We start from the raw sequence: 25,000 nt of genomic DNA, 5'->3' as shown, positions 1-25,000 counted from the left end.
GTGTGAACAGGATTTTTCTTCTTTTTGTACAATCTCATTGCCCTCAACACAAAAAGCAGGTAGGGCACTTTCATGACAAGAAAGAGTGAAGTCTGCTGTCCGCAAAAGGAGTCAACTGAAGTAATACAAAACCCAACTTTAACTAGTTGATTATATATATATATATATATATATATATATATATATTACATACACACACACACACACACACACATATATATATATCCATACTAGAAATTACTAGTAACCAGTGGTTCTCAATGTTGAACATTAACAATTGTTAGTTACTAACTTAAGTCAGGCAGAAAGAATCAAGCAAAGTTATTGCACTTTATTCAACGTTTTCAACATCTGCTAAAAATGTACACATTTCGCACTAAACGAACAATACCAATTTTATCCTACCTAAAAGCTACTGTTCAGTTTTTTTCCTTTTGAAAAAAAATGTATATTGACTGGTCCCTAGACTAGACATACGTTTATTCAAAGATAGCAGTAGATTTCAAAAAGACACTAACTCATATTTGGCCCAAAATGTAAACTGTGAGAAAAAGTATTTTGATGGTTCTTTTAAAATTCTAACAAACATTTTTAAAAAGCCATTTCCCTTGCAATGTTTGTAACCCAACTACTGCAGCACTGGGAAATTGAAAGTGATACAAAGTTTTCAATGTAAAAACTGAAAGAAAGGCAAGTAAACAAGCAGCAGAAATAGTGAACAGTTGACCATGTTTTCAGAACATGCCAACCAATATGTAAAAATTATTTATACCAAGCAAGACTTTTCACCTGAAAACATGAGACAAACAGGAATAACTGTTACCCGGCTACAGTTTTTTTTTTTTTTTTTTTTTTAAGTTAGCTCAGATGTTGTAACAGCAGAATAAGCAAATACAAGATTTGTATTTTTACATTAGTATATAGTACAAAAATATAACTGTTCATAAAGCTTCTGTTGTACTAAGTTGTATCAAACTTAAATAACTGATATCCAGCAAGTACATAACAAAACACAAGGGCAGAGAGATACTTTGAGACACATTTTTGCTCTCATACACCAAACTTCAAGACACTACTCTATATAAGTCAGCTCACTATAACTATACTTCTGTCTCACTTTCAGTTGTCTTATATGATTAGCAGTTCAAGTTCTCTCTGCTCAGTGCAATGGTTATACATTGTGAAATGACTCTTGAACATTAGTGTTCATTACTGATTATGAACAATTGTACTCAAATGTCTTAAGGCACCTTTGTTTCCTAAAATGGTAAACAATTCCTCAGCTGACACATAAAATCACTGGCAAAAAGTTTATAAATGCCACAATAGTTTAGTTTTAAAACCCTAAATTAACAGATTTACTTTTCAATACGGCCCCTTTTTCTTAATAGTATATATAACTGCTACTTTGTTCCCTCAATAGAGAAAGGGGGAAATGTGAAATATCAGAATTAACTGGACATCTTCATGCAAGAAGAAAATCCTCCCTTCACTCCTTCATTTGAATTAAAATTTATCCCTAGCAGTTACCCTTCCTTCCGACTTACAAGTCTGAATTGTTGTGCAGAGTGTAAAAAGACATCTTACACTGAGTCATATAGTAAAATGCCATTCACATTAACCATTCTTTTTAAACAGTATTTTCTACCGCATATGATTGAGTTTTCTCCCAACTTTGAACAGAAGACAAATGAGAAATTCTGAAACTTCTTTGGAAAGTTTCAGACAGCAGTTATGTCAAGAATTTTCAGTGTGCACTCTGAAAAGATAGCTAGGACCAGCTCAAGTACTATTTGCTCTTCCTCAACTGATTTAGATTCTTTTCTCTCTTTCATATCAACAGGACTGTTAAGTTCCAGTTGCAATATCTTTAATTGGTGATATGCAAATCAAAGAATTCAACTTCATTCACATGGCAAGATCCTCACAACTGCTCTGGTCTCTTTACACTGCGTCAGAGAGCCAGAGTAGCAAAAAGGGAACCCAGAAGCCTGTATTCGGAGAAGTAAGGATTCACATCACAGGAACTGAGGAAGACAGCTCTAAGTCTGACTTCTGAGGACCCCATAAGCCCTGAAATGAAAGGCATGCTGGGGGTGGGGTGTGTCAAAGCAGGAACAGCACTGCAGAGATTCTGGACAACACTGCAGTGCACAGGGCAGTGCTCGGTGACAATTGTATATTACAGCACACTAACGTATGTGAAGCATCATTCTAGGCCTAAGGAGCAGCCCAGGATCAGGAATGCAAACCCCCCAGGTTGAGACTCCAGAATGAATTTGCATGGCTAGTAGTTAGAAGGGACAAAAATCACATACTTGTAAGAGAAGCAGATTTGATCTGGAATCAGACTAGAAATACGGAGCCCCATTTTTATAGAATCTGCTTGGAGTACAAACCACAGTTTAGATAATATGGCATTTGTCTGCATGTTTATGTCTTGTATGGCAAGAGAAACCATAATTAAGTATTTACTTTTTACTGAAATGTTTATACTTTGAATTTATCCTCTTCACATATAGTGTCCCAAAAGCGGCTTTGGTTTCTTATTCACATAGCAATTGACAGTGTGCTTCATCATCATTGGAGCTATGCAAGCTGCATTTGGTACAGGACCCAAGGAAAGGGTAGGACATAAAAATGGCTTAACTTCCCAGTCCTCAAGTCAACTGGGGTGGGTTTTGTCCACAACTTAACCTAAAGAGCAGCCTCAGTGTTGCTCTCAGTTATGTCCAGCTGCAACAGCCCCTAAAGCACCATTGCAGCAGCTGTTAATAGCCAACACTCAATTGCTCTGGTCCCCTCTCCCATCCTAGGGGCTACAAGGGCACAGGTCTTGCTACAGTGGCTCCACATCATTTGAGGCTCTCTTGCACTAAGGACTGCTTTGAATCTGCTTTGCAATATCAGAGTTACAAAAATTTAATTTAGTAACCTAAATCTAGTGTCTTTAAATTACTTTAAATTTAGTGAGCTGTTATTCCAAAATTAAATTAGTCAACCCATAATTTGGCATGATGGGATTTGTGTGTACTGTTTTAAATAAACAGAAGCATCCATTTTAGGATTCAGGCAACCCTCAAAATAGGGAGCATGTCACTAAAATGGAAGACAGTGCAATTATTTTACTCTAGTGATAATCTCTTCAAATAAAATTATAATAAATAATTTCAATTAATGCCAGTTTCAAGTGTAATATATGCCTACTAAAATATATCAAAAATATAATCTCTACAGTATGCTAATTCTTGCTACCGATGTTTTCCACATCACAGACAAACTTGTAGCATGATCACTATTGGTATTTTCTAAATTAGCGGCTGAAGTCCAGATATTAGGAAAACATAAAAACAACTGAAAGCAGAAATGACTGTCCACTCTAATCTCATCACAAACAAATGCCTTCACATGGTCTTTTGTCTGTAGCCAGTATGTACACACCATTAATAGACAAAAAAGACACTAGTAACTTTGGTTTTGTGTTTCATATGATCAGACCTGTGAACAATTTAACATACTGAATCACAATGTTGATTTTTAAGAAGAAAATAACATTACTTTCTACTCCCTTGCATGACAGATTTAATAATACATTAGTTCAAACAAAGAAGCCTAACACAGTTGTACTGTTTTACAGGGTTTTGTTCACACACAGATTTCACTTAACTAACCAGATACAACAGCTGAATACTAATGAGAGCAGACCAAAGACAAGAGTAACAATAAAAATAAGTGTACACATGACCTTGTTTAATGGCCATTTACTAGTTTGCTTTCTGGCATGTGGAAGAAGTTGTCTTCTTTGAGTTTCAGATGTTCTGGTAAGTCTAGTTTTCTATTAGCCTCTCCAATGTCATCTTGAATTGCCGAAATAAGTGCATCTGCAAAAGGAAAGTTGACATTTTATATTTTTTTAAAAATTCAGACGAAATACTAAACCATACAATATTGAGAGAGTGCATGTGACCCACAAAAACCACACTGCTACCAGTGAACAGCTCAGGTTCAGAGACAATGTTCTTTTTAGAGCTGCGCAGAGGATGGAAATCCCATATCACAAAGGATTTTCAGATTTGGCTTTGTTACTATTCAGAAAACCCAAAATTTTCATAATTTCCCATGACAGAGTTCCCAAAAAGTTCCATTTCAGATCAAAACATTTTGATTTTGACTATTTTATTCTAATAGAAAAAAACTGGGAAAGTTCTGAAACAAAAAATGTTGAAACGGGATGTTATCAGCATGGTTGGAACTCTCCCTTCTCCCATTTTTTCCTCAAAAAAAATTTCCACAAAATGAACACAGTTTCATAAAATGAAACATTTTCAGTGGAAATGCATTCTCAAATGAAAAATGGTCCCACCTAAGTTTTTCCAACTAGTGGTAAACATTCATTTCTTAGTTAGAATTTTAAACCTACTCTTTCTAAATTGAAAGAGAAAAGTATAGACTTACTGCATATTTCATTAGAAATGTGTTGAATTCTTTATACTAGATTTTTTTTGAAACTATGTCTTACTGTAGATGTAAGATTCAGGGCCAATCGGGGGGCTATTTGGCCTGGGTCTCAAGCTCAAAGGGGGGGGTCTCAAATTTTGTTAATTTTTTGGCATTTGATAAGTTTAGCAAATTATTTTTATTCGCATCCCTATTGGACCAAAATGTGATACACTCTCTCAGCTTAGAGCTGCAAATTTAAGCAAATAATAGATGTGATTTGATAAAAAACAAATTCTTTTGTTAACTGATATAGATTTTGTCATGTAAGAGTTATAAATGTTCATAAATATTAAATGAAAATATATCGGATCTGATGGCACAAGATTAGACCGTGATGAACGTGTCCCCCCAGTTCAGCTGATTATATAAACAAACCACTACTAGTGGCTGGTGCTAGATCAAGTGCGTGTTGAAAGGTAGAGAACTGTTACATTTTAGTGTCTTTACAGTTTTACGTCAAGTTGACTAAGGAATTATTTAGGTGTGAGAATTCCTCATTATCATCTTCTTATGGTAGCTAAAAGAGGTGACTGGTTGGTTTAGCCCTAGCTTGGTAGCTTGGCCATCATCATAGGCTTTTGTAGTCTATAGGCCCAGGTTCAAGGTGAAAATGTGTGAGGACGATGTTGTACAGTGAGTTTCATGAGGACACACGTTTGAAATTGTTTGACATTATCCCTGTCTGTATCCATGTCTCTGTGTTTTGTTGTGTGTTTTTTTCCTCTCTCTCTCTCTCTCTCTCTATATGTCATCCCTTTATCTTCAGCTCAGCCTGTTATACTATACCTTGCGTGCTTGAGTTTTGATTCAGTGATAAGGATAATAACCTGTCTGACTGTTTCATTTTGTGTTCTTAATTAGTATTCCTTCATTTTAAGTCTTTTCATAGACGCATAGAATATCAGGGTTGGAAGGAACCACAGGAGGTCATCTAGTCCAACCGTCTGCTCAAAGCAGGACCAATCCCCAACTAAACCATCCCAGCCAGGGCTTTGCCAAGCCTGACCTTAAAAATCTCTAGGTAAGGAGATTCCACCACCTCCCTAGGTAACCCATTCCAGTGCTTCACCACCCTCCTAGTGAAAGTTTTTCCTAATATCCAACTCCCCCCCCCCACACACACACACTGCAACTTGAGACCATTACTCCTTGTTCTGTCATCTGGTACCACAGAGAACAGTCTAGATCCACCCTCTTTGGAACCCCCTTTCAGGTAGTTGAAAGCAGCTATCAAATCCCCCCTCATTCTTCTCTTCTGCAGACTAAACAATCCCAGTTCCCTCAGCCTCTTCTCATAAGTCATGTTCTCCAGCCCCCTAATTTTTGTTGCCCTCCGCTGGACTCTTTCCAATTTTTCCACATCCTCCTTGTAGTGTGGGGCCCAAAACTGGGCACAGTACTCCAGATGAGGCCTCACCAATGCCGAATAGCAGGGAATGATCACGTCCCTCGAGCTGCTGACAATGCCCCTACTTATATAGCCCAAAATGCCATTAGCCTTCTTGGCAACAAGGGCAACTGCTGACTCATATCCAGCTTCTCGTCCACTGTAACCCCTAGGTCCTTTTCTGTAGAACTGCTGCCTAGCCATTCGGTCCCTAGTCTGTAGCAGTGCATGGGATTCTTCTGTCCTAAGTGCAGGACTCTGCACTTGTCCTTGTTGAACCTCATCAGATTTCTTTTAGCCCAATCCTCTAATTTGTCTAGGTTCCTCTGTATCCTATCCCTACCCTCCAGCGTATCTACCACTCCTCCCAGTTTAGTGTCATCTGCAAACTTGCTGAGGGGGCAGTCTACGCCATCCTCCAGATCATTAATGATTTCAGCATTTGTATACGTTTACAGTAGAAGATTTCAAGTGTAGATAAGCTACTTATTTACATCAGAATATTTCAAGTATGGATAGGCTACATATTGACCAGATAGATCACTTTGAAGAGGAGATTTGAAAGTGGTGCAAGCAAGAGATGGCAAAAACAACTGAGTAAAGCAGCAGCTAAGAGCTCAAAGCCAATAACTTCGTTTCTCAAACCACTGGAAAACACACCTTACCCAACAAACAATGCTACAGATAATGAAAATTCTGCAACTGCAACAGGTGATATTTCAATGCCAATACCTAATCATGAGGACAATAGTCAAGAAGGAGATGTGCCAACAGTAACAGATGCAGCAGAAGATCCTGTGTACGATTAAGAAACTCAACAGCAACAGAAAGATGTAGATCTTACACAGCAAGAGCCATTCATGAGTACTACAGGTTTGACACTGACTGACATTGGAATTACTGACAAGAGCAATCCTACCCACATGCAATCTTTTCTTCAAATTAGTTGTTTTGAAATTCCAAGTAACATTCCACGAGATGCTAATAATCATGCTTTCCCTACTCGTCTGCTGACAAAAATTCTTCCAAATGGTGAGACCTGCACAAGAGACTGGTTATGCTGGAGTACGGAAAAACAATCTCTGTACTGTTCACCCTGCTTCATTTTGACCAAAAGTGCTGCAAATGCATCAGTTCTCTCGGATCAATCAGGATGGAGCATCAACAGAGGTTGGAGGAAGTTGAATGACCGAATACCATCACATGAGAATTCAACGACACACAAAGAAAACTATGTCGCATGGAAATCAGCCAGTAGGGCAGCAACAGCTGAAAGTTCAGTTGAGAATTTACTCAACTCAACTCTCTACAGAAACTAATAACTGGAAAAAACTTCTTGAGTGCATCCTGAATGTCATCCTTTTTCTTTCTGAGAGGCGACAGGCTTTCTTTGGTTCCAGTCAACGTATTGGTGATCGTGCAAATAGAAACTTTCTAGGCATAGATGAGCTCCTCAGCAAATATGACCCACTTTTATCAGAGCATGTTAAACGTGTTCAAGAATCGCAAGAAAGTCAAAAGCGCATGCAAGTCCGTTATCTCTCCAAATGCATACATAACAAGTTTATTGAGCTATGTGGGTCATTTGTACAAACAACAATTCTTGATGAGATCTGAAATGCCAAGTATTTTTAAATCATTGTTGATGCCATTCCAGATTGTTCTCACAAGGAACCGACTACTATGGTTATTTGATATGTTAAGATTGTAGACAGCTCAAAATTTTCAACTGAAGAAAGGTTTATTTTGTTTGATAATTTCACGAGAAAATCTGGAAAAGAAATTGCAGGGAGGCAATTACTTACTTTGGAACTGTTCAGCAAATGTACAATCTCCTCAATAGCACTCCACAAAGGTGGGAAATTCTGAAGCAGTATCTTCCTGTTTCACTGCATGGAATGTCCAAAACTAGATGGTCTGCACGGATTGATGGTGTTCAACCAGTTGTGCAGCATTTGAATTCAGTGATAAAGGCTTTAAATGAGCTTGAATCTCTCAATCTCACTGCACAGGCTCGAACTGAACTTCAGTCTATTCAGAAGCACATGTACAAATTTGAATGCATATTCTGATGCCATCTTTGTTGATGAAGCTACTTACAATGATCCACCAAACTAATCTGGTAACTAAAGCACGCAATGCTACACTTGATGTTGAGAGGGATAACATTGAAAGTCTTATCAATGAACAATGGGATGCGATCCTGAACGAGTCCAAATTAGTAGCACAGAATATTGGCATTTCATCTGAGTTTTCCACCAATCGCAACTTACCTACTGAATCCGATGCCAAGCAGCATTATAGGGTCAATGTCTTCCTTGTCATCATTGACTCTATTCAATCAGGTCTTGTACATCAATTTGAGTCACTGCGACTAATTTGTACCCTTTTTGGGTTTCTTTGGCAGCTCAACAGAGTAATGAAGATCTACTTTTTACAGCTGAACCATTTCAGCGACAGTACAACAAAGAAATCTCAAAAGATCTCAGTGATAAGGTCATCTTCCTCAACCAAATATATTCCATGAACTTTAAATTGGATTGCAAGCCAAAGAAATTGCTTCAAGAAATACTCTAACTTGGACTCTTTGGGGTGTTTCCTAATATCACAATTGCATTGCCTATTTTTGTCAGTTTGCCTGCATCAGTGGCTTCAGGTGAACTCACCTTCAACGTGTTGAAGCAGGTAAAGTAATATCACCGTTCAACTATGGGACAAGAGCGTTTGAATGGGCTCACCATGCTTAATATCAATTGTGACATTGCACAAAAGCTAGATTTTTTTCCTCAATAATTAATGCATTTGCACAGAAAAACACTAGAAGAGCATTTGTTAAATAAAAAAATATTCAAATTATGTCTCACTCTTTTTTTGGTGCCTTATTTTGTTTTCATGTGATGTTATTTTTTATTTTTATTATGGCTAGGGACCTCAAAAGCTGGAAGTGGCCCAGGCCTCTCTGGACTTCTGAGAGGGCCTGGTAAGATTAGTAGCATTAATCAAAGGAAATAATATATTAATATTAACAAGCACTGATGGTTATTTTAAAAAGCTACTAAGTTTGAAAGGACAAACTTGAAATTTAGTCAATTTCAGATGAGCCAAAGGTACTTTCAGACCCTCCATCTGTCCACAAATCACCTGCCAGTTTCAGCTTTAAAGCCACTTTAATAAAAGCTTCTTCCTCCCCTTCAGCATGCATCCTTCACACCTTTTGGGGGCTGGGGGGAAATCGCTGACTATAAAGGAAGACAGTGAGACACACAGTGCTTATAAGTGCATAAAGTATAGCTGAGAGAAGTATTTTCCCTCAACTCTCATAGTTATACTAATATAAGGTATTACTAAACAGTAAATACCAGTTTTACAGAACGATTTAAATTAACTATGTTGCTAATGAGATATTCACTAACGAACCTAAGTTTACCAAAACAGGATATACTTTTGCTTCCATTAACATAATACTTGGTCTTCTATGTAGTTTTATATTGTCTCATCCCACTTCTAATCAAAGCAGATGGAATATACAGATTCTACTAAGTGGGCATCCAGTATTGCTACTGCATTTACCAGTAAGCTAATGGAAAGTACCAACTGATTTGTTTAACAATGAAAAAATGTACATAATTACAAAAACATTTAAAGTTGCACATGAATAAAATATTGATGCAAAAAAACATTTTTTTAAAAGAAGGGCATTTACTGGCATAAGACTTATAAAGACTAGGAAAAATGTTTCAAGTAGCAGTTCTGTAAGGCAACTTGATGCTTTACTGTACCAGTCATAGGCAAGTAAAGTTTCTTTCCTCCAAACGTCAGAGATTCCCACTGTTTGAGATTTAAAAAGGGTAGGTTGCCCTCTACAGAAGCTAAGATACAGACTGTAGGGAGAAACAGCCAGGTAGAAATCGCAAGAGGCAGATGTTGAGCGAGGATTAAGTTACATTGTCAGAAGAAAGTGATTGCCAAAGACTAGCCAGCCAGGCATCCAGTCACCCTTAACGTACATTGGAGCAGAGAGATTACAACTTTCCCTAACGAGAACATGAATTAAAACTTCAAAGTATTTGGATGTATGTTAAAGATACCACTTTCTCCTTCTTACAGGGTATGCCCTTTTCTTGCTTCATTATAATGAAAAAGGACTACGTGAAGGTGATTCCCCCCCCCCCCCCTTTTTTTTTTTTTTTTTAAATATCTTACAATAAAAATCTTGTTTTTCGAGGGTTTTTCCTAGAAGTTTCTTTGGAGGATCCAATGAAGTTGGGTCAGAGCTGTCTCTGCTCTTAACTGAGCAGATGGGAGTACGAATCTTTAACAAAGATCTTGACTTCTCTTTGCTGAGCATTGGAGTCAAATGTGTGTTAAAAGAAACTGAATAAAAAAAATCCTTTCCTCTGTCATTTTTAAAATTTCATTTTGTTGGTACATGTAAAGCCTTAATCTGAAAACAATGCACATCTGGAAGCAGTGCTGCATTATTGTCTTTAATGTAATTATCAAAACTAGGATCCTCTAAGGATTTCTGCACTAAAAGGAACATAGTTTTCCAGGCCAGAAGGGACTAAAAAACAACAGAATATCACCCCATCATTTCTGTATCAATCCCATAACTTCTGATTCATAAAGACAAACTATGTGTTTATTATGTGTAAACCTGTCCAGATTATGCACAATCTGGCACAAGACACATCTAATGGGTGTTGAGAATAATTACTTCCAAGGCTTCTCCTTCGGGTACTGTGCAGCACCGATAACAGGAGGAACAATTAGTAAAAAGCCCCTGCTGAAAAGCCACCAAAGTGAGATATCACCATTGCTTCCACTGCACTTTGAAGAGGAGTAAAACTGAAATGTGAAGCTTCTCCATTTGTTACAAGAAGCAATCACACAAAGGGTTGGAATCTACCACTTGATGATATATCAGATTTGCAACTCCCATAACATAGGAGGTTCCATGGCAAGTTCTGTATTGAAGAGCCAGACCAAAGAATGAGGATTCTGTTTGGACTACCACTTTTGAATAATCAATTTAGATTTTGTGAAGGAGCTGTTCTTCAACAGCTCAGATTCAGCGAGAATTCAAGGTTCTGGGAGTGATATCACCATGGTAACCCAAAAAAGAATAATTCAGCCAGGAAACAGATGTGGAAGGTGACGCAGCTTGTAAGTATATCTTGTGACAAAGTTCCTCCTCTATCTTGGCGAGTCCTGCACTTACTGGCGGATTTTCTTGCCTCAGATTCACCATGTGGGTTGGGTAACAGCCCAGAGTCCTTCCCCTCTGGGAGAACCCACAGTCCAGGTCAATTGGGAGGTTTGGGGGGAACCCGGGCCTGCCCTCTACTCCGGGTTCCAGCCCAGGGCCCTGTGGACTGCAGCTGTCTATAGTGCCTCCTGTAACAGCTGCATGACAGCTACAACTCCCTGGGCTACTTCCCCGTGGCCTCCTCCAAACACCTTCCTTATTCTCACCACAGGACCTTCCTCCTGGTGTCTGATAACGCTTGTGCTCCTCAGTCCTCCAGCAGCACACCCTCTCACTCTCAGCTCCTTGCGCCTCTTGCTCCCAGCTCCTCACACTCCCACCACAAACTGAAGTGAGCTCCTTTTTAAACCCCAGGTGCCCTGATTAGCCTGCCTTAATTGATTCTAGAAGCTTCTTCTTAATTGGCTCCAGGTGTCCTAATTAGCCTGCCTGCCTTACCTGGTTCTAGCAGGTTCCTGATAAATCTAGTGCAGCCCCTGCTCTGGTCACTCAGGGAACAGAAAACTATTCATCCAGTGACCAGTATATTTGCCCTCTACCAGACTCCTGTACCCCACTGGTCTGGGTCTGTCACAATCTGTTTTCTGTATTTCTCGATATTCCTTAATTATTATTTTTTTTTAATATCAGAATAGTAAAGCCCTTTTTGTTGCGTTCAACCTACCATAGCAAGCGAAGACCATATTTATGGTTTGAATGATCCACTTCCAAAAGAAGATTTACTTAATTATCAAAAGTGAAAAGGAACACAGGAGGAAGGCAAATCTCTGGGTGGCAGTAAACTGCATAAACCATCAATGTCAGGCTCAAAAATCTTCATAAACAGAAACTTTTAGGGAAGCCTTGATACGTACCTAAGGAATCAAAGTTTTTTTCTGGTCTGATGTACCCAATAATGACTATACTAAGAATTTCACCATAAAAGTCTTCTTTGAATGTGTGGATGATGTGCGTTTCCTAAAGAAAAAGAAAAATAACTATTATAACTGTTTTGTTTATGTTTTCTCTGTTTCTCAAGAAGTTTAGCCCAAGTTACTGTTACCAACTACAAAGAGGAAAAAAAACCTATTTTATCCCTGCCCCACATCTTAATAAAGTTCAGTAACTTAATTTAACATTTATTATGCACGTTTAAGAAACCTGACAGAAAACTGTTAAAGTACGGTAAACTGAGCATCTCTGAAACTTCAGTAAGCATGACAAGAGTCTCAACCATTAATTTCATGCTACTATGTCCAAAGAACTACAGTATAGTCTACATGCTCATGTACACTTGAGCAATGCCCAGGTTTTTTTAATGAGAGTTTTGTACACACTGTATCTGAGGGCAGAAAATGGCTGAGAATCACTTAAGATGTGAATATATAATTAAAAAAAAAAAAAAAAAAAACAAAGAAACACTCCTGTAGGCATAGTTTCTGAATCAATGGCTCCTAAGTCAAATTTAGTCACATAATCCTTCACCTTTATCCTAAACATAGAATATCTTTAATATATATTAAATTTGAATTTGTTTCCATTTAGATGGCTTACCACAACCAAGAGAGGAAACAAAACATTTTTCTAGTCCTCTTAAATGTATAAGCAAAAACAACGAGGAGTCCTTGTGGCACCTTAGAGACTAACAAATTTATTTGGGCATAAGCTTTCATGGGCTAAAACCCACTTCATCAGATGCATGGAGTGGAAAATACAGTAGGCAGGTATATATACACAGCACATGAAAAGATGGGAGTTGCCTTACCAAGTTGGGGGGGGGGGGCGCAGTGCTAACAAGCCAATTCAATTAAGGTGAAAGTGGCCTATTCTCAACAGTTGACAAGAAGGGGTGAATATCAAGGGAGGGGAAAAAATCACTTTTGTGGTGCTAATGAGGCCAATGCAATCAAGGTGGCCAATTTCAAACAGTTGACAAGAATGTGTGAGTATCAGCAGAGGGAAATTACTTTTTGTAGTAACCCATCCACTCCCAGTCTTTATTCAGGCCTAATTTGATGGTGTCCAGGTGCAAATTAATTCTAGTTCTGCAGTTTCTCGTTGGAAACTGTTTTTGAAGTTTTTTTGTTGAAGAATTGCCACTTTTAAGTCTGTTATTGAGTGTCCAAGGAGATTGAAGTGTTCTCCTACTGGTTTTTGAATGTTCTAATTCTTGATGTCTGATTTGTGTCCATTTATTCTTTTGCGTAGAGACTGTCCAGTTTGGCCAATGTACATGGCAGAGGAGGGGGTTTTAGCCCACGAAAGCTTATGCCCAACTAAATTTATTGGTCTCTAAGGTGCCACAAGGACTCCTCGTTGTTTTTGCTGATACAGACTAAAAGGGCTAACACTCTGAAATCTTAAATGCATAGAGTACCTCATGATATTGTTAGTATTTATGACTGAATTTAATGTTTCTTGAATCAAAGAAGCACATGCAATTAAATGAGGAGCTAGCGGAAATAGCTAACAAGCATGACAATTTGAACAAAGCACTTCATTTCTCAAGCAAAATCCTCATTTAGTTATGTCACTAATCGGCATTTAATCTACACACTCTAAATCCATTGCCCAAATCTAATTAAAGGAAATGTATAGCTAAGCGTCATCATAAGACATGCCAGATACAAATGACCCATAAGCTCCTCGAGTACCTTCATGTACATGCTAATCAGAAAAGACAAAACTGAAATTACTGGGTCACAGACATTCTGCACAAATTTCCATTCCTACTGAAGTTAATTTAGAAGAATATTATGGGTAAGAGCTTGAAATTTCACAAACTGCAGCAGCTAAAGTGTTTTAGCATGTGAAGCTAGGTGTACTAACAACAGATTCAACAATTATATTTGTCTTTGCTTATCAAATATGGTTTTATTTCAAGTTATTCCTACACGCCACATACTCCTGCAAGTGTACTATAGAGCTCTACTGTTTTACCTGCAAAAGCTTTTAAAATATCACTGTTCTTACTGCTGCTTGAAGGTTTTTAATTTATTTATTTTTTAACTGGTTAGTGTGAGAAATTTCTTAAGGTGTTTTGCTCTTCAAGAGCAAGAATCCTACATTTATGAAATTTTTACGAATAGGAAAACTACTTATGATTTTGATTTTTTACCATCATTGTCAGGATTCCTACTACTCACCCATTTCATATCAGGTTTCAGGATTCTAATGTAGTAAACTGCCATCTAGCTTTAGATTATTTCCATCTTTGAAATGGTTTCTTGAATTCTGAAGAAATCGTGTATTATTTGAGAAGCAGATTTTAGGGATGCTTTTGCTTCTTACACATTTGGGAACTGAATGAAGATTCTAAAGAGAGATGAAAGAGTAGCAGCTGGAATAAAACTTGGGGCAGGGGCTCATGCCTAACTGCCTGTGATTTCAGAATGCCGAAAATCTAACTATTTTTGCTGGTTCAGGCTAAGGAGCCAGGACCCAAGAGAAAAAAATCCTACACAGATGATGGTATAATTAGAGGGCATGAGACTTTGTTCTTGATAATATTTGAATTCATTTTTAGTTTATTATACTGATTCTGCATAAGAGGCCATAATATGATATGTGGATTCCATTACTGATCAGAGAACATAATGGAAGAACAATACAAATTATGTAAAGAAATCTATTAAGCCATACTAATTTTTCTTTTATTTTGAAGTGCAGTTATACTCTGAAAAATAACAGATGTCATTAGGTTCTTACTCATTTATCCTATTTCCATGTCTTTTATAATCAAATGCACTCAATTTACTATTTAAGCTTACGTTTATTTTAACTGGCAGCATGACAAGAGGCCTGTAATCAGCATCAGAATTTAGCTAATTTAATTGATGATGCAAGAGGTAAATGGGAACATGTCTTATTCTTCTATGGCTGCATGGACTCTGTCTACTAAGAGACTCTCCTCTCAGTATGTAAATAAGACAAGTGCCAATTTTATGACTAGAAATGCAATATCTAAATCCCATTCATTCAGTTTATGGAGCAACTTCCGCTCCTCTTACTCAAGCCAGTAGTCTAGTTCGTTTATTATAACCAAAATACCACATAAAGCAGAATTCTTACCACTGATTTCTTTACATTCTTGTAGTATGGGTTCCAGCCTATGCTCAAAACCATTTTATGCACATCTCCATTTCCAACACAGGCCCACCCATAGTATATACCAGTGGAGATATCAGATGGAAAGCTTTCGACGACTTGCTCAGAAAAGTTAGCTGCAAAAAAAGTGTACATTATATAAATTAAGTGCTCCATAGTACAGTAAACAGCTTAAAATGTATTTAAAAAAACTCTACTCATATCATTTGATATTAATGACACAATGCTCCACTTAATACAAGTATAAGCAATAGGAAAAAACAGCTTCATAGCCAATTAGCACACTGGCTTTGTAAGATATCCAAGATACCACAGAGTTAGCAGATCTATGGAAAACATAGTTCCAAGTTATTGTGTAGAAATGACCTTGTATATACATTAACCAACCAGGGTGAATTCAATGCTTTAGCACAATCAGGGAATGTGGCCATAGTCCCATTTGCACTACAAAGAGAAGCCAACTGTAATGAGGTCAGGGTACCGCTGTGTTGAAAGTCACACACACAAAATAATCATTAAAGTGAAATTAAGACCACAGGTACCTATCAATGGTTTGAGTGTATACTGCCTTTCAAAATGGTTAGTTAAAAAAAACTCAGATGTTAGAAGACCAAGAAACAGCATTAAGGCTGCACTTATAAAACAAATCACCCAAGCTACTTTAAAGGAATGCTCTCTGACCTCTACAAACAATCCCATTCTCTCCATCTCTTCCATCTCTGAAGATCTCTTAATAAAGAGGCATCAACACTCATTTAGGTTGAGTGTATTACAGTGTGCAGTGGTGCATTACTCAAGCCTGCCTCAGAGTCCTCATCGCACAGTTTCACATAAGCCATACCCAGTATACACCACTTCCACACTGGTAAAGCAGTGACCTCTGTTTGGTGCTAGGCTTTCTGGGGGCTGTCATAACTATAAAGGGAAGGGTAACAGCTCTCCTGTGTACAGAGACTCCAAATCCTTTTACCTGTAAAGGGTTAAGAAGCTCGGGTAACCTGGCTGACACCTGACCCAAAGGACCAATAAGGGGACAAGATACTTTCAAATCTTGGGGGGAGGGGGGAAGGCTTTTGTGTGTGCTCTTTGTTTTAAGGGGTTGTTCGCTCTTGGGACTGAGAGGGACCAGATATCAATCCAGGTTCTCCCCATCTTTCTAAACAAGTCTCTCATATTTCAAACTTGTAAGTAAAAAAGCTAGGCAAGGCGTCTTAGTTTTACTTTGTTTTCTCAACTTGTAAATGTACCTTTTACCAGAGTGTTTATTTTTGTTTGCTGTACTTTGAACCTAAGACTGAGGGGGCTCCTCTGAGCTCTTTAAGTTTGATTACCCTGTAAAGTTATTTTCCATACTGATTTTACAGAGATGATTTTTACCTTTTTCTTTAATTAAAAGCCTTCTTTTTAAGAACCTGATTGATTTTCTCCTTGCTTTAAGATCCAAGGGGGTTTGGATCTATATTCACCAGGAGTTGGTGAAAGGAAGGAGGGGGGAAGGGTCAATTTCTCCTTAAGATCCAAGGAGTTTGGATCTGTATTCACCAGGGAATTGGTGAGAGGTTTCTCAAGGCTTCCCAGGGAGGGAATCCAGTGGGAATGGTGGCAGCGGGACCAGAGCTAAGCTGGTAGTTAAGCTTAGAAGTTTTCATGCAGGCCCCTACATTTGTACCCTAAAGTTCAAAGTGGGGATACAGCCTTGACAGGGGCATATCCCAGGGTTCTTAGCACCTCACCAAGTGGAACCACTCTAGGAACTGGTTTGTGGTATATGGTGGGAGAAGTCATCTAGCCTTCCCAGACTCTTGTGCAGAAGTATTTTAGCCTGCCACGTTTAGCTGAGGCACTTCCTCCTCTACACACGCCTCACCTCTGTCCACTATAACCAGGGGACAAGCCATGGATTCATTAGATGAGCTGCTCCTGTTTGCAGGAGAGTGATTTATGCAGTGGAGTGGACATTCGGTGAGTTGCTGGATGGCCTTTTGGAAGCACTTTCTGAGATGCAGAATGTGGCAGGACTTTGAAGCCAATTCATTCATCACAGAGTGAATAGACATGATGAATGCTGCAATTACTGAAGATTCCCCATGTGTAGACCAGCACTTCTGGTGCAAGAGAACTAGCACAGTGTGATGGGATCACATTGCCTTGGAGACCTGGGATGACCTGCAGAGGCTCCAGAATTTCTGCATGAGGAAGCAGACCTTCTGAGAAGGTTGTCCCAACCCTCCAGCACCAGATCACTCAATTGAGGGAGTCCTTACCAACAGAAGCAGGTTGCAATAGTCCTTGGGAAGCTTTCTACCCCACACTGCTAAAGGTCATTGCAAAGCAGTTCAGTGTTGGCTGAAACCTGTCAGGTTTGTAGTGGCAGAGATTTGAGCATTAATTAACATTGTAATTTACCAATGAGCAGTGGACATTAGAAATGTGCCTGAAATAAATAGCGTGCTTTCAGAGAATGTTGTTCCCAAACTGCAGCCATTGATGGCAAATCTGTGCCCATACTTTGCTTGCCAGAAAAAGTAAGAAAAAATGTCATCTGCAAAGAGTACTTCTCCCTAGTTTTGCAGGCCTTCACTAATCACAGAGAGAGGTCCATGAAAACCAACATGGGAAGTATGGAAAGATGCATAACCCCAGGGTGCTTAGGAGACCTAGCATTTACCTGTTGGGAGAAGCAGGGACCTTACGCTCTCCTAATTACATTGTTATCAACGGAGTGTCGGTGCCCACTGTCATTTTGGAGGACCCCACCAACCTATTCCTGCCAATGCTTATGACAACACACCCTGACTTAAGAAAGAATGGTAAGAGAATTAAATTACATTCTTAGCAGTTGCAGGGTAGTGGAGTGGAGTGCACATCTGGCAGACAGAAGGCAAGATGGCGCTGCCTACAAAATCATTTGGATGCCAATGCGGCCAATACCATCCGTATGATTGTGACCCACACATCTGCAAAGCTAAAAAAAGTATTTTTGCATGGAGTGGTATCAAGACACTGCTGGTCTGCAGGCCCAGTACAGGCAACCAGAAAGTGCACCTACCACTGGGGCTGGATCAAGGTGGGCAAAAAACATAAGCATCCCATTTAGGAGTGAAGGAAAATTACCAGGACCCTGGGCTGGTATGATGAGGCTTGCTAGCAGCACAGTGGAATCCCCCCCTTCCCCTGCCCCAACAGTGTCCTAATAACAGGCAGAACAATCAGCGGCAATGAGGTCTAGCAGTGACTTATGAACATGCTGCCTGGAACAGTTCTTTGCTAGTCAAGGTATAAGTCTATATCATATCAGTGTAATTGAGTTCCTAAAGAGCAGTGTTTGCTAAGTATACAGGCCTACCAAGCATGAGAATAAACTTTTAAATATTTTGAAAGGAATATTTGCAAAGGTAGTTTGAAAGAGCCATTAGCAATGTGTTTTAATTTGTTCCCCACTGCTTGACATCCCTCTTGGATCGCATATGGGTGGGAAGTAAGGGGTGGAGGAAGAGGAAACTGTCTAGAAGATATCTTGGTTTCAGCCCTCAGCCAAAGCTAAGCACACCCCATTACATACACCATCCTCCACAGTGATAGTTTTATTGGTCATAACCCAGAAATCCTTCCCTCTTAGAACAAAAATTCTCCCCTGTGACAACAAATATGGCAGGCAGCACTTACAATATTGCAGATTCAAACCTGGCCCTGCACATCTCCTTCAGGCTGTTCCCCAGGTCCATCCCCAAATAAGTCCTTGGACAATGGACCCAGGATCTTCACCAGCCAATCTGGCTGAGTGAGCTGAACTGGGGTTTTCAGTTTTGTGGTCTGTTCCTGGTATCCATCATGGCCCCATTCGCTGCCGTCCCTGCCTCCCTTCCTCCAGTCTGATAAGAAGACCATCTGGATTCAGAAGGATGTCATAGGAGAGAGTGGGCTCTTCAGTGGCAAGTGCCTAGTCCAACTCCTCACAGAAGGAGTATTTAGATGCAGAGGGCACATTGCCTACCTGCCATTTCCATCTTTGCCCTCGCAAATACAGCTGCTTCCGGTGCCTGATATGCTCCCTACACTGCACACCAGTGTGGCAGACACTCACTTTTGCCAGACTCTTCCACATAATCTTAACGGTGGATATTTCTGGAGCTCTTGCTAAAATGATGGTCCTGAGTGTACTCACACCAGAAGTTAACTAGAACCTCAGTGTGCTCCTCGGGCCAGCTAGTGACATGCTGGAGGTAGGCCATCTTCTATGCTGTTGGCAGAGCTAGCCTGGGCTTTGCAAAAACTGGAGCAGGCCATGTGTAAAATGAGGATTAATACTATAGTGCAGCAATGTGAACTGCCAGTAGCTTCTCATGCATAGAGGGAAAGTAGTAGGAAGTAAGTAAGTAGAAGGGCCAGAATATACAGCTATAGAGAATTGTGAGAATGGTAGGGGAGGACGACTTAGACTCAAAGTCAGGTACCCGTGCCTTTGCTACCTTCACAAGTCACAGGTTAATGTGCGGCCTGACTCATACCCCAGTGGAGTAAGCCAACTCCAGACAAGTCTAAAGGCTTTGAGTGTAGATGAGAGAGGATTTGGGCCAATACCACACAGGACGACATGCAGAAAAACTGCAGTGTAGACGTGCCATTAAAGAAGTTCAAATTTTATGTTTTATTATTACCTGGTCTGGGATATGAATTCAGGACTTCATAGACTTCCTTCACTACACTCCCTGATATCAGTGGGAGATTTAGATAGAAATCAAGATCAAGTGTATTTATTCCTTACTTTATTGTCACAATCAATATCACTCAGGCCTCGTCCACACAAAGAAGTTGATTGGTTTAAATTAAATCAGTCCAGTTAAACCAGTACAACTTTGCTTAAAGACCAAGCCTTAGCGAAAAATATATACTCCCCTTTAGGCCAACCCTACTTCTGTCCTTTGTTTCTTTTCCTTCCTTTGTTATTCTCCCTCCTCCAGGTTCCTCCCTTTAGGTTTCCTTTTCTGCAGCAACTCGCAATTCCTACTCCCTGTTCTAGACTAAGGGCTTGTCTACACTTACCAGGGGATTGATGAGTGGCTATTGATGCATAGGTGGTCGATTAAATCGACCGCAGATCATTCTCCCGTCAACTCCTGTACTCCACCGGATTGAGAAGAGTAGGGGGAGTCGACGGGAGAGCGTCTCCCGTCGACATTGCGTAATGTGGATCCCGCGATAAGTAGATCTAAGCTAGGTCAATTTGAGTTACGCTATTCACATAACTCAAGTTGCATAACTAAGATAGAATTTCCCCTGTAGTGTAGACAAGGCCTAAGATATGACAGCTTTGTTAGGAAGCTTGAAAAAAAGCCTATCCTCACTACACGTAACTGAAATGCAAAAGGCTGCTCAAATTTCAGTATCTTGCTAATCTGATAACCAGAATATGAAACTAGTTAGAATAATTTTTGTTCATGGTGAATTTCTATTTCCATTGTGTATTTCACTCCATTTGTTCAAAGTAAACAGCACAAATTAATAAACTGAATGATTTTAACCTGACAGGATATTCAGTGTACAGCTTAATATTTTAAAGAGACAGGCTGAAACATTTACCAGAATGCTTCTGTGAAACTGCTTTTGATATTTTTAGCATTACATCCTGAAGTCTGTGCTTTAGAAGCCACATGGATATACGGTAAAGCACACAGTTGTTATTCTTGGCTAAATGAACTTGACTGATTTCTGTGATGCAAATTTTTTAGTTACTGATAGAGACCAAAACATCAATGTAATGTTTTCAAAACATGCAAGTATTGTTGGTTTGTACACGAGCAGCAGCTGAACACTGTGATAGCCTTTTAGTAAGTTTAGGAATGCATAAAGCATTCTTTCAAGACCAATAAATGTCACCAAATGAAATAAAAATGTTTATGGTGTTTATCTTAAAGGACTTCCTAGTTTTATGTTACAAAACAGAACGACCTTTTTTCCCCAATACAGGAAAGATGTTACCAGCCCTAAAGCTCGGCAGTGGTACAGAGACCCAGAAACTAAGGGCATGTCTACACTATGGGCACAACACCAGCACAGCTGCAGCTATGTGAGTATACTGTAGATGTTTCCTACATCAATGGAAAGAGTTTTTCCACTGATGTAGGTAATCCATCACTCCAAGCAGCTGTAGCTAGGTCGATGGAAGAATTCTATGCCCGGGGTTAGGTCAGCTTAACTGCAGCACTCAGGGTGTGAATTTTTCACACCCCTGAGCAACATAGCTAGGTTGATCTAAATTTTAAGTGCAGACCATGGCTAAATCAGACAAGCTATCACTGATTAACTGTAAAACTCCAACTCAAAGTGTTACAAATGAAGAGGCACTGTCCAGCGCTCTGCTTTGTTCCAACACTAAAGAGATTCAGCTTCCTTTTACCTGTATATAGTGATATGCAACACTACTATGTGTTTCTCCAATTCTAGTTTTGCTTTCACAACACTATACTTTTTCTTCTTGACAAGCTAATTCCATTAGCTTGTTACTGGGAAGTTAACTTTTCTTTATCACAAAAAAGGGAGGTAACCACAACAGAAAAGCATCTCCCAAATTGAAGAAATAGAACAGGGCTCCACAGAATACGTCTATTTTTAATCCCTCACTATACATTTGAGTGTATGTGGGTTTTTTTTTGGGGGGGGGGGGTTAGAACACATGGGGAACCCTTGTTTAGGTAAGAAACTTTTCCCGCCCCCAGGAATCCTCTGTATCAGAGTCAAAGTGAGGGGTAGCTAGGGATTAAATCCTAGTTCCATTTAAATCAAATAGCGCCATGATTTCATCCCAGCTTTCTGAGCAAGCTATTTTGCAACTCCTCCTTACCTACACACATGCACTCATCCCAATCTCTAAAGAAAACTCCTTCCCTCCATCCCACAAATCCTGGAACTAGGACAATACTTTTTAAAAAGCAAGATATACCCAGTAATTGCTAATTATTTGACATTTTAAAAGGGGACATTTTGGATGCAAACCTGTCACCAATTTGTGCTGGTACCTAATCATAGCATTAAGCTGGCATGGTAGTAGGGATCATGGAAATAAATAAAACTATACTCCTGAGTGAATCTCAGATCTTCTATGGCAAACCCTAATCAACTCTAAGAAACTAGCCTGTTGCCAAAAAATAGTTAAAAAAGGACCCCGTTGAAGTGATACTCAGAACAGTGTAATTGCTAACATTAATAATCCCTTTTCATCATATTACAGAAAACATGATTGACCTTGCCTACATAAAGGAAATTTTGCAGAACTTTCCACTGCTGCCAAGACTGGTTCAGTTTCTCCAGTATTCACAACTCAAGATGCTTAGTATCCACAGACATTATTTGTGATCAGCTTTGGAAGTAATAATATCTAATTCTGTTTAAGGCACATTTAATCAACATGGAGATTAAAAATTGGTGGCATGTCTATGCCAGCTCTCCCAACGTTCCTAACACAAGTGGAGCTAATCAGTGTTAGTAACTGTGGGAAATAGTTACGAGATTTCCCCACGGTAGGCTGTAGACAACAGGCTGCCTTAATTCACTCTAAACAAGGACTCTAAACATAAACAAGGAGAGTGTTCAGCACCGGATCAGATAGGGTGACCAGACAGCAAGTGTGAAAAATCGGGACAGGGGGTGGTGGTGGGGGGGGGGGGGTGTTATAGGAGCCTATATAAGAAAAAGACCCCAAAATCAGGACTGTCCCTATAAAATCGGGACATCTGGTCACCCTAGGTTCAGCGGAAGTGGTGCTGTAATGAATTCTTGTGTTATTCAGGCCAAGTCAACGCTACAGCTTTTGACAAGATAGTCAATGTCAGTTAGGGGTGGAATTTTTTTTGCAACATTTCTATACCAGCAGACCTAGAATAGACGCAGGTATATCAGTATAAAAACTCTTCCGCTGAAAGAGCTTATTTAGCGCTGAGTATCAGTATAAGCTAAATGCACTTTTTGACAGCATAAGCGGTCTCTAAACTAGGCAGTTTGCGGGTACCTACACCGCAACCTTCGCCTGCTGCTAAAGCGAGATGGGGGGCGGGAGGTATGTTCAAGTAAGGCCATTTCCGCACGGCTCCTGCTTGGCCCTGGGTTTGCCCACCCACTCCGCAGGGAAGCCCCCAGACCTCAAGCGAACTGCCTGGCTCCCGCGCCATCACCGAGGCCTCGCTCCCACGGCTACGCAGCGCCCGCCGGCCAGCCCCTTCCGGCGCCCGCGCCGAGAGAAGCGATTCACTTCCGGCTGCTCACAGGGCCGGCGGCAGAAGAGCCCTGGCCGCGCTGGAGGCCCCAAGGACGAGCAGGGTCGGCCACGCACCGGCCGGCGAGCCCGTAGTGCAATATCTGTGACGTCAGAATGGGCGGGTCATTGACGCCAGGGCTAGTCCCCCTCCCCCAAGCGGGGTCTCGGCGCCCCCATGCCCCGCAGGTGGGGGGGTCACAGCTCGCAGCGAGTCCCTAACACCCGCACTCACCGGTGGGGATGCCCAGCTCCTTGGAGCCTCTGCCGAAGCCCCTCACCACCTCTCCACGGCAGAAATAGGGCAGGTGCCTCATGGCCGCGGCAGGAGCAGACCGGCCGCCGGCGCAGGGTCGATGGGGGCGAGGACGGCTAGCTCGCGAACCGACCTCAACGGCCACCAGCAGCGACAGTTCCCGCGCGGGCCCCTCCTGAGCGCTGCTGCTCTTTCGTAGCGCGAGGAGGGCGGCTGTCGGGTCGACTAGCCGGCTTTGCATTCCCAGACGCCGGTGCGGAAGGGATGGGCAGGGGCGGACGCGAGCCGCGACCTACTGGAAGGTTCCAGTTTCTTCGCCATGGAATCTTCCGGATTCCCCTGTGAATGGACTCGCCCAGCCGCGCGTGGGAGGGACGCCGCGCAGACTCGTTACGCCGCACGCATGACTCCCCCCCGCCCCCAGGTGAGAGCGCCGGGTCCCTTCTGCCTCACGATCAGCAAGGAGGGAAAGGGCCTCGCGCCAGCCTGGGGGCGGGGCCCCGCGCTAGCCCCTGAGCCCTCGTCAGCCTCCTGCTCTTCTCCAGCCGCTACCCTGAGCGGGCTGCGCCGAGGGCCTCTTCCCTGCTCGCCGCCGTCCCCCCGCCTGCCCTTCTCCCCAGCAGCGGGGCCGCGACGCGCCCCACGGGGGCTCAGCCGCGGCGTTCAGCGACTCCCGGCAGCGCGGAGGCGCCGAAGGGAAGGGAAGGGAAGGGAAGGGAAGGGGGGGGGCGGATAATTACACTTCACTCCGCATTTTCAACCAGCTGCTCCAGCCAGAATCCAGATTCTCCAGCTCCAAAATCCCAGGCCAGTAGCGCCTGAGTGCACTAGCAGGTACACGCGCACAGAGGCCAGTTCGCTACGGTACTTCGCACTTCCCAGGCCTCATCTAATGGTCTCCAGGCTAGATGCATTCACACCACCTCTCTGACACAAGGCTACATCACTAAAACAGAGGGGTTCTATCTAAGGTAGTGGTTCCCAAACTTTAACAACCTGTGAACCCCTTTCACTAAAATGTCAAGTCTCTTGAACCCCCTCTTAAAAATGAATATTTCCAGGGATTTTCTCCTGTACCTGAGTATAAATTATAAAAGCAGTGATCTTGGAAATATAAAATTTGTTTTTGTGACATGTTTATTACACACTATGTATTATTAATTATTATTTATCATTACAGTATTTTTATTGCATTATGAAAATGGCAACACTCTTCCAAGATCTCACTTTTGTAGCTTGTATCACTTTGAATAA

The 25,000-nt window shown here is 40.9% G+C and overlaps 1 protein-coding gene across 1 annotated transcript; it reads right to left on the bottom strand.

Moving 5' to 3' along the window:
- Window positions 1–316: 316 nt before the first annotated feature.
- Window positions 317–24,375, bottom strand: RFK (riboflavin kinase). The gene is made up of 4 exons (XM_026652385.2): window positions 23,726–24,375; window positions 15,207–15,358; window positions 12,011–12,113; window positions 317–3,881 (listed from the first exon to the last, which is right to left on the bottom strand). The coding sequence occupies exons 1-4, from the start codon at window positions 23,985–23,987 to the stop codon at window positions 3,751–3,753; spliced, it is 648 nt and encodes a 215-aa protein (XP_026508170.1). The 5' UTR covers window positions 23,988–24,375; the 3' UTR covers window positions 317–3,750.
- Window positions 24,376–25,000: the final 625 nt, after the last annotated feature.

This window comes from Terrapene carolina, unplaced genomic scaffold, assembly GCF_002925995.2.
Source record: "Terrapene carolina triunguis isolate 2854851 unplaced genomic scaffold, T_m_triunguis-2.0 Scaffold113, whole genome shotgun sequence".
NCBI lineage: Eukaryota > Metazoa > Chordata > Testudines > Emydidae > Terrapene > Terrapene triunguis.
Note: the sequence above shows the minus strand (reverse complement) of the source record. Positions and strands in the feature narration are given on the sequence as shown.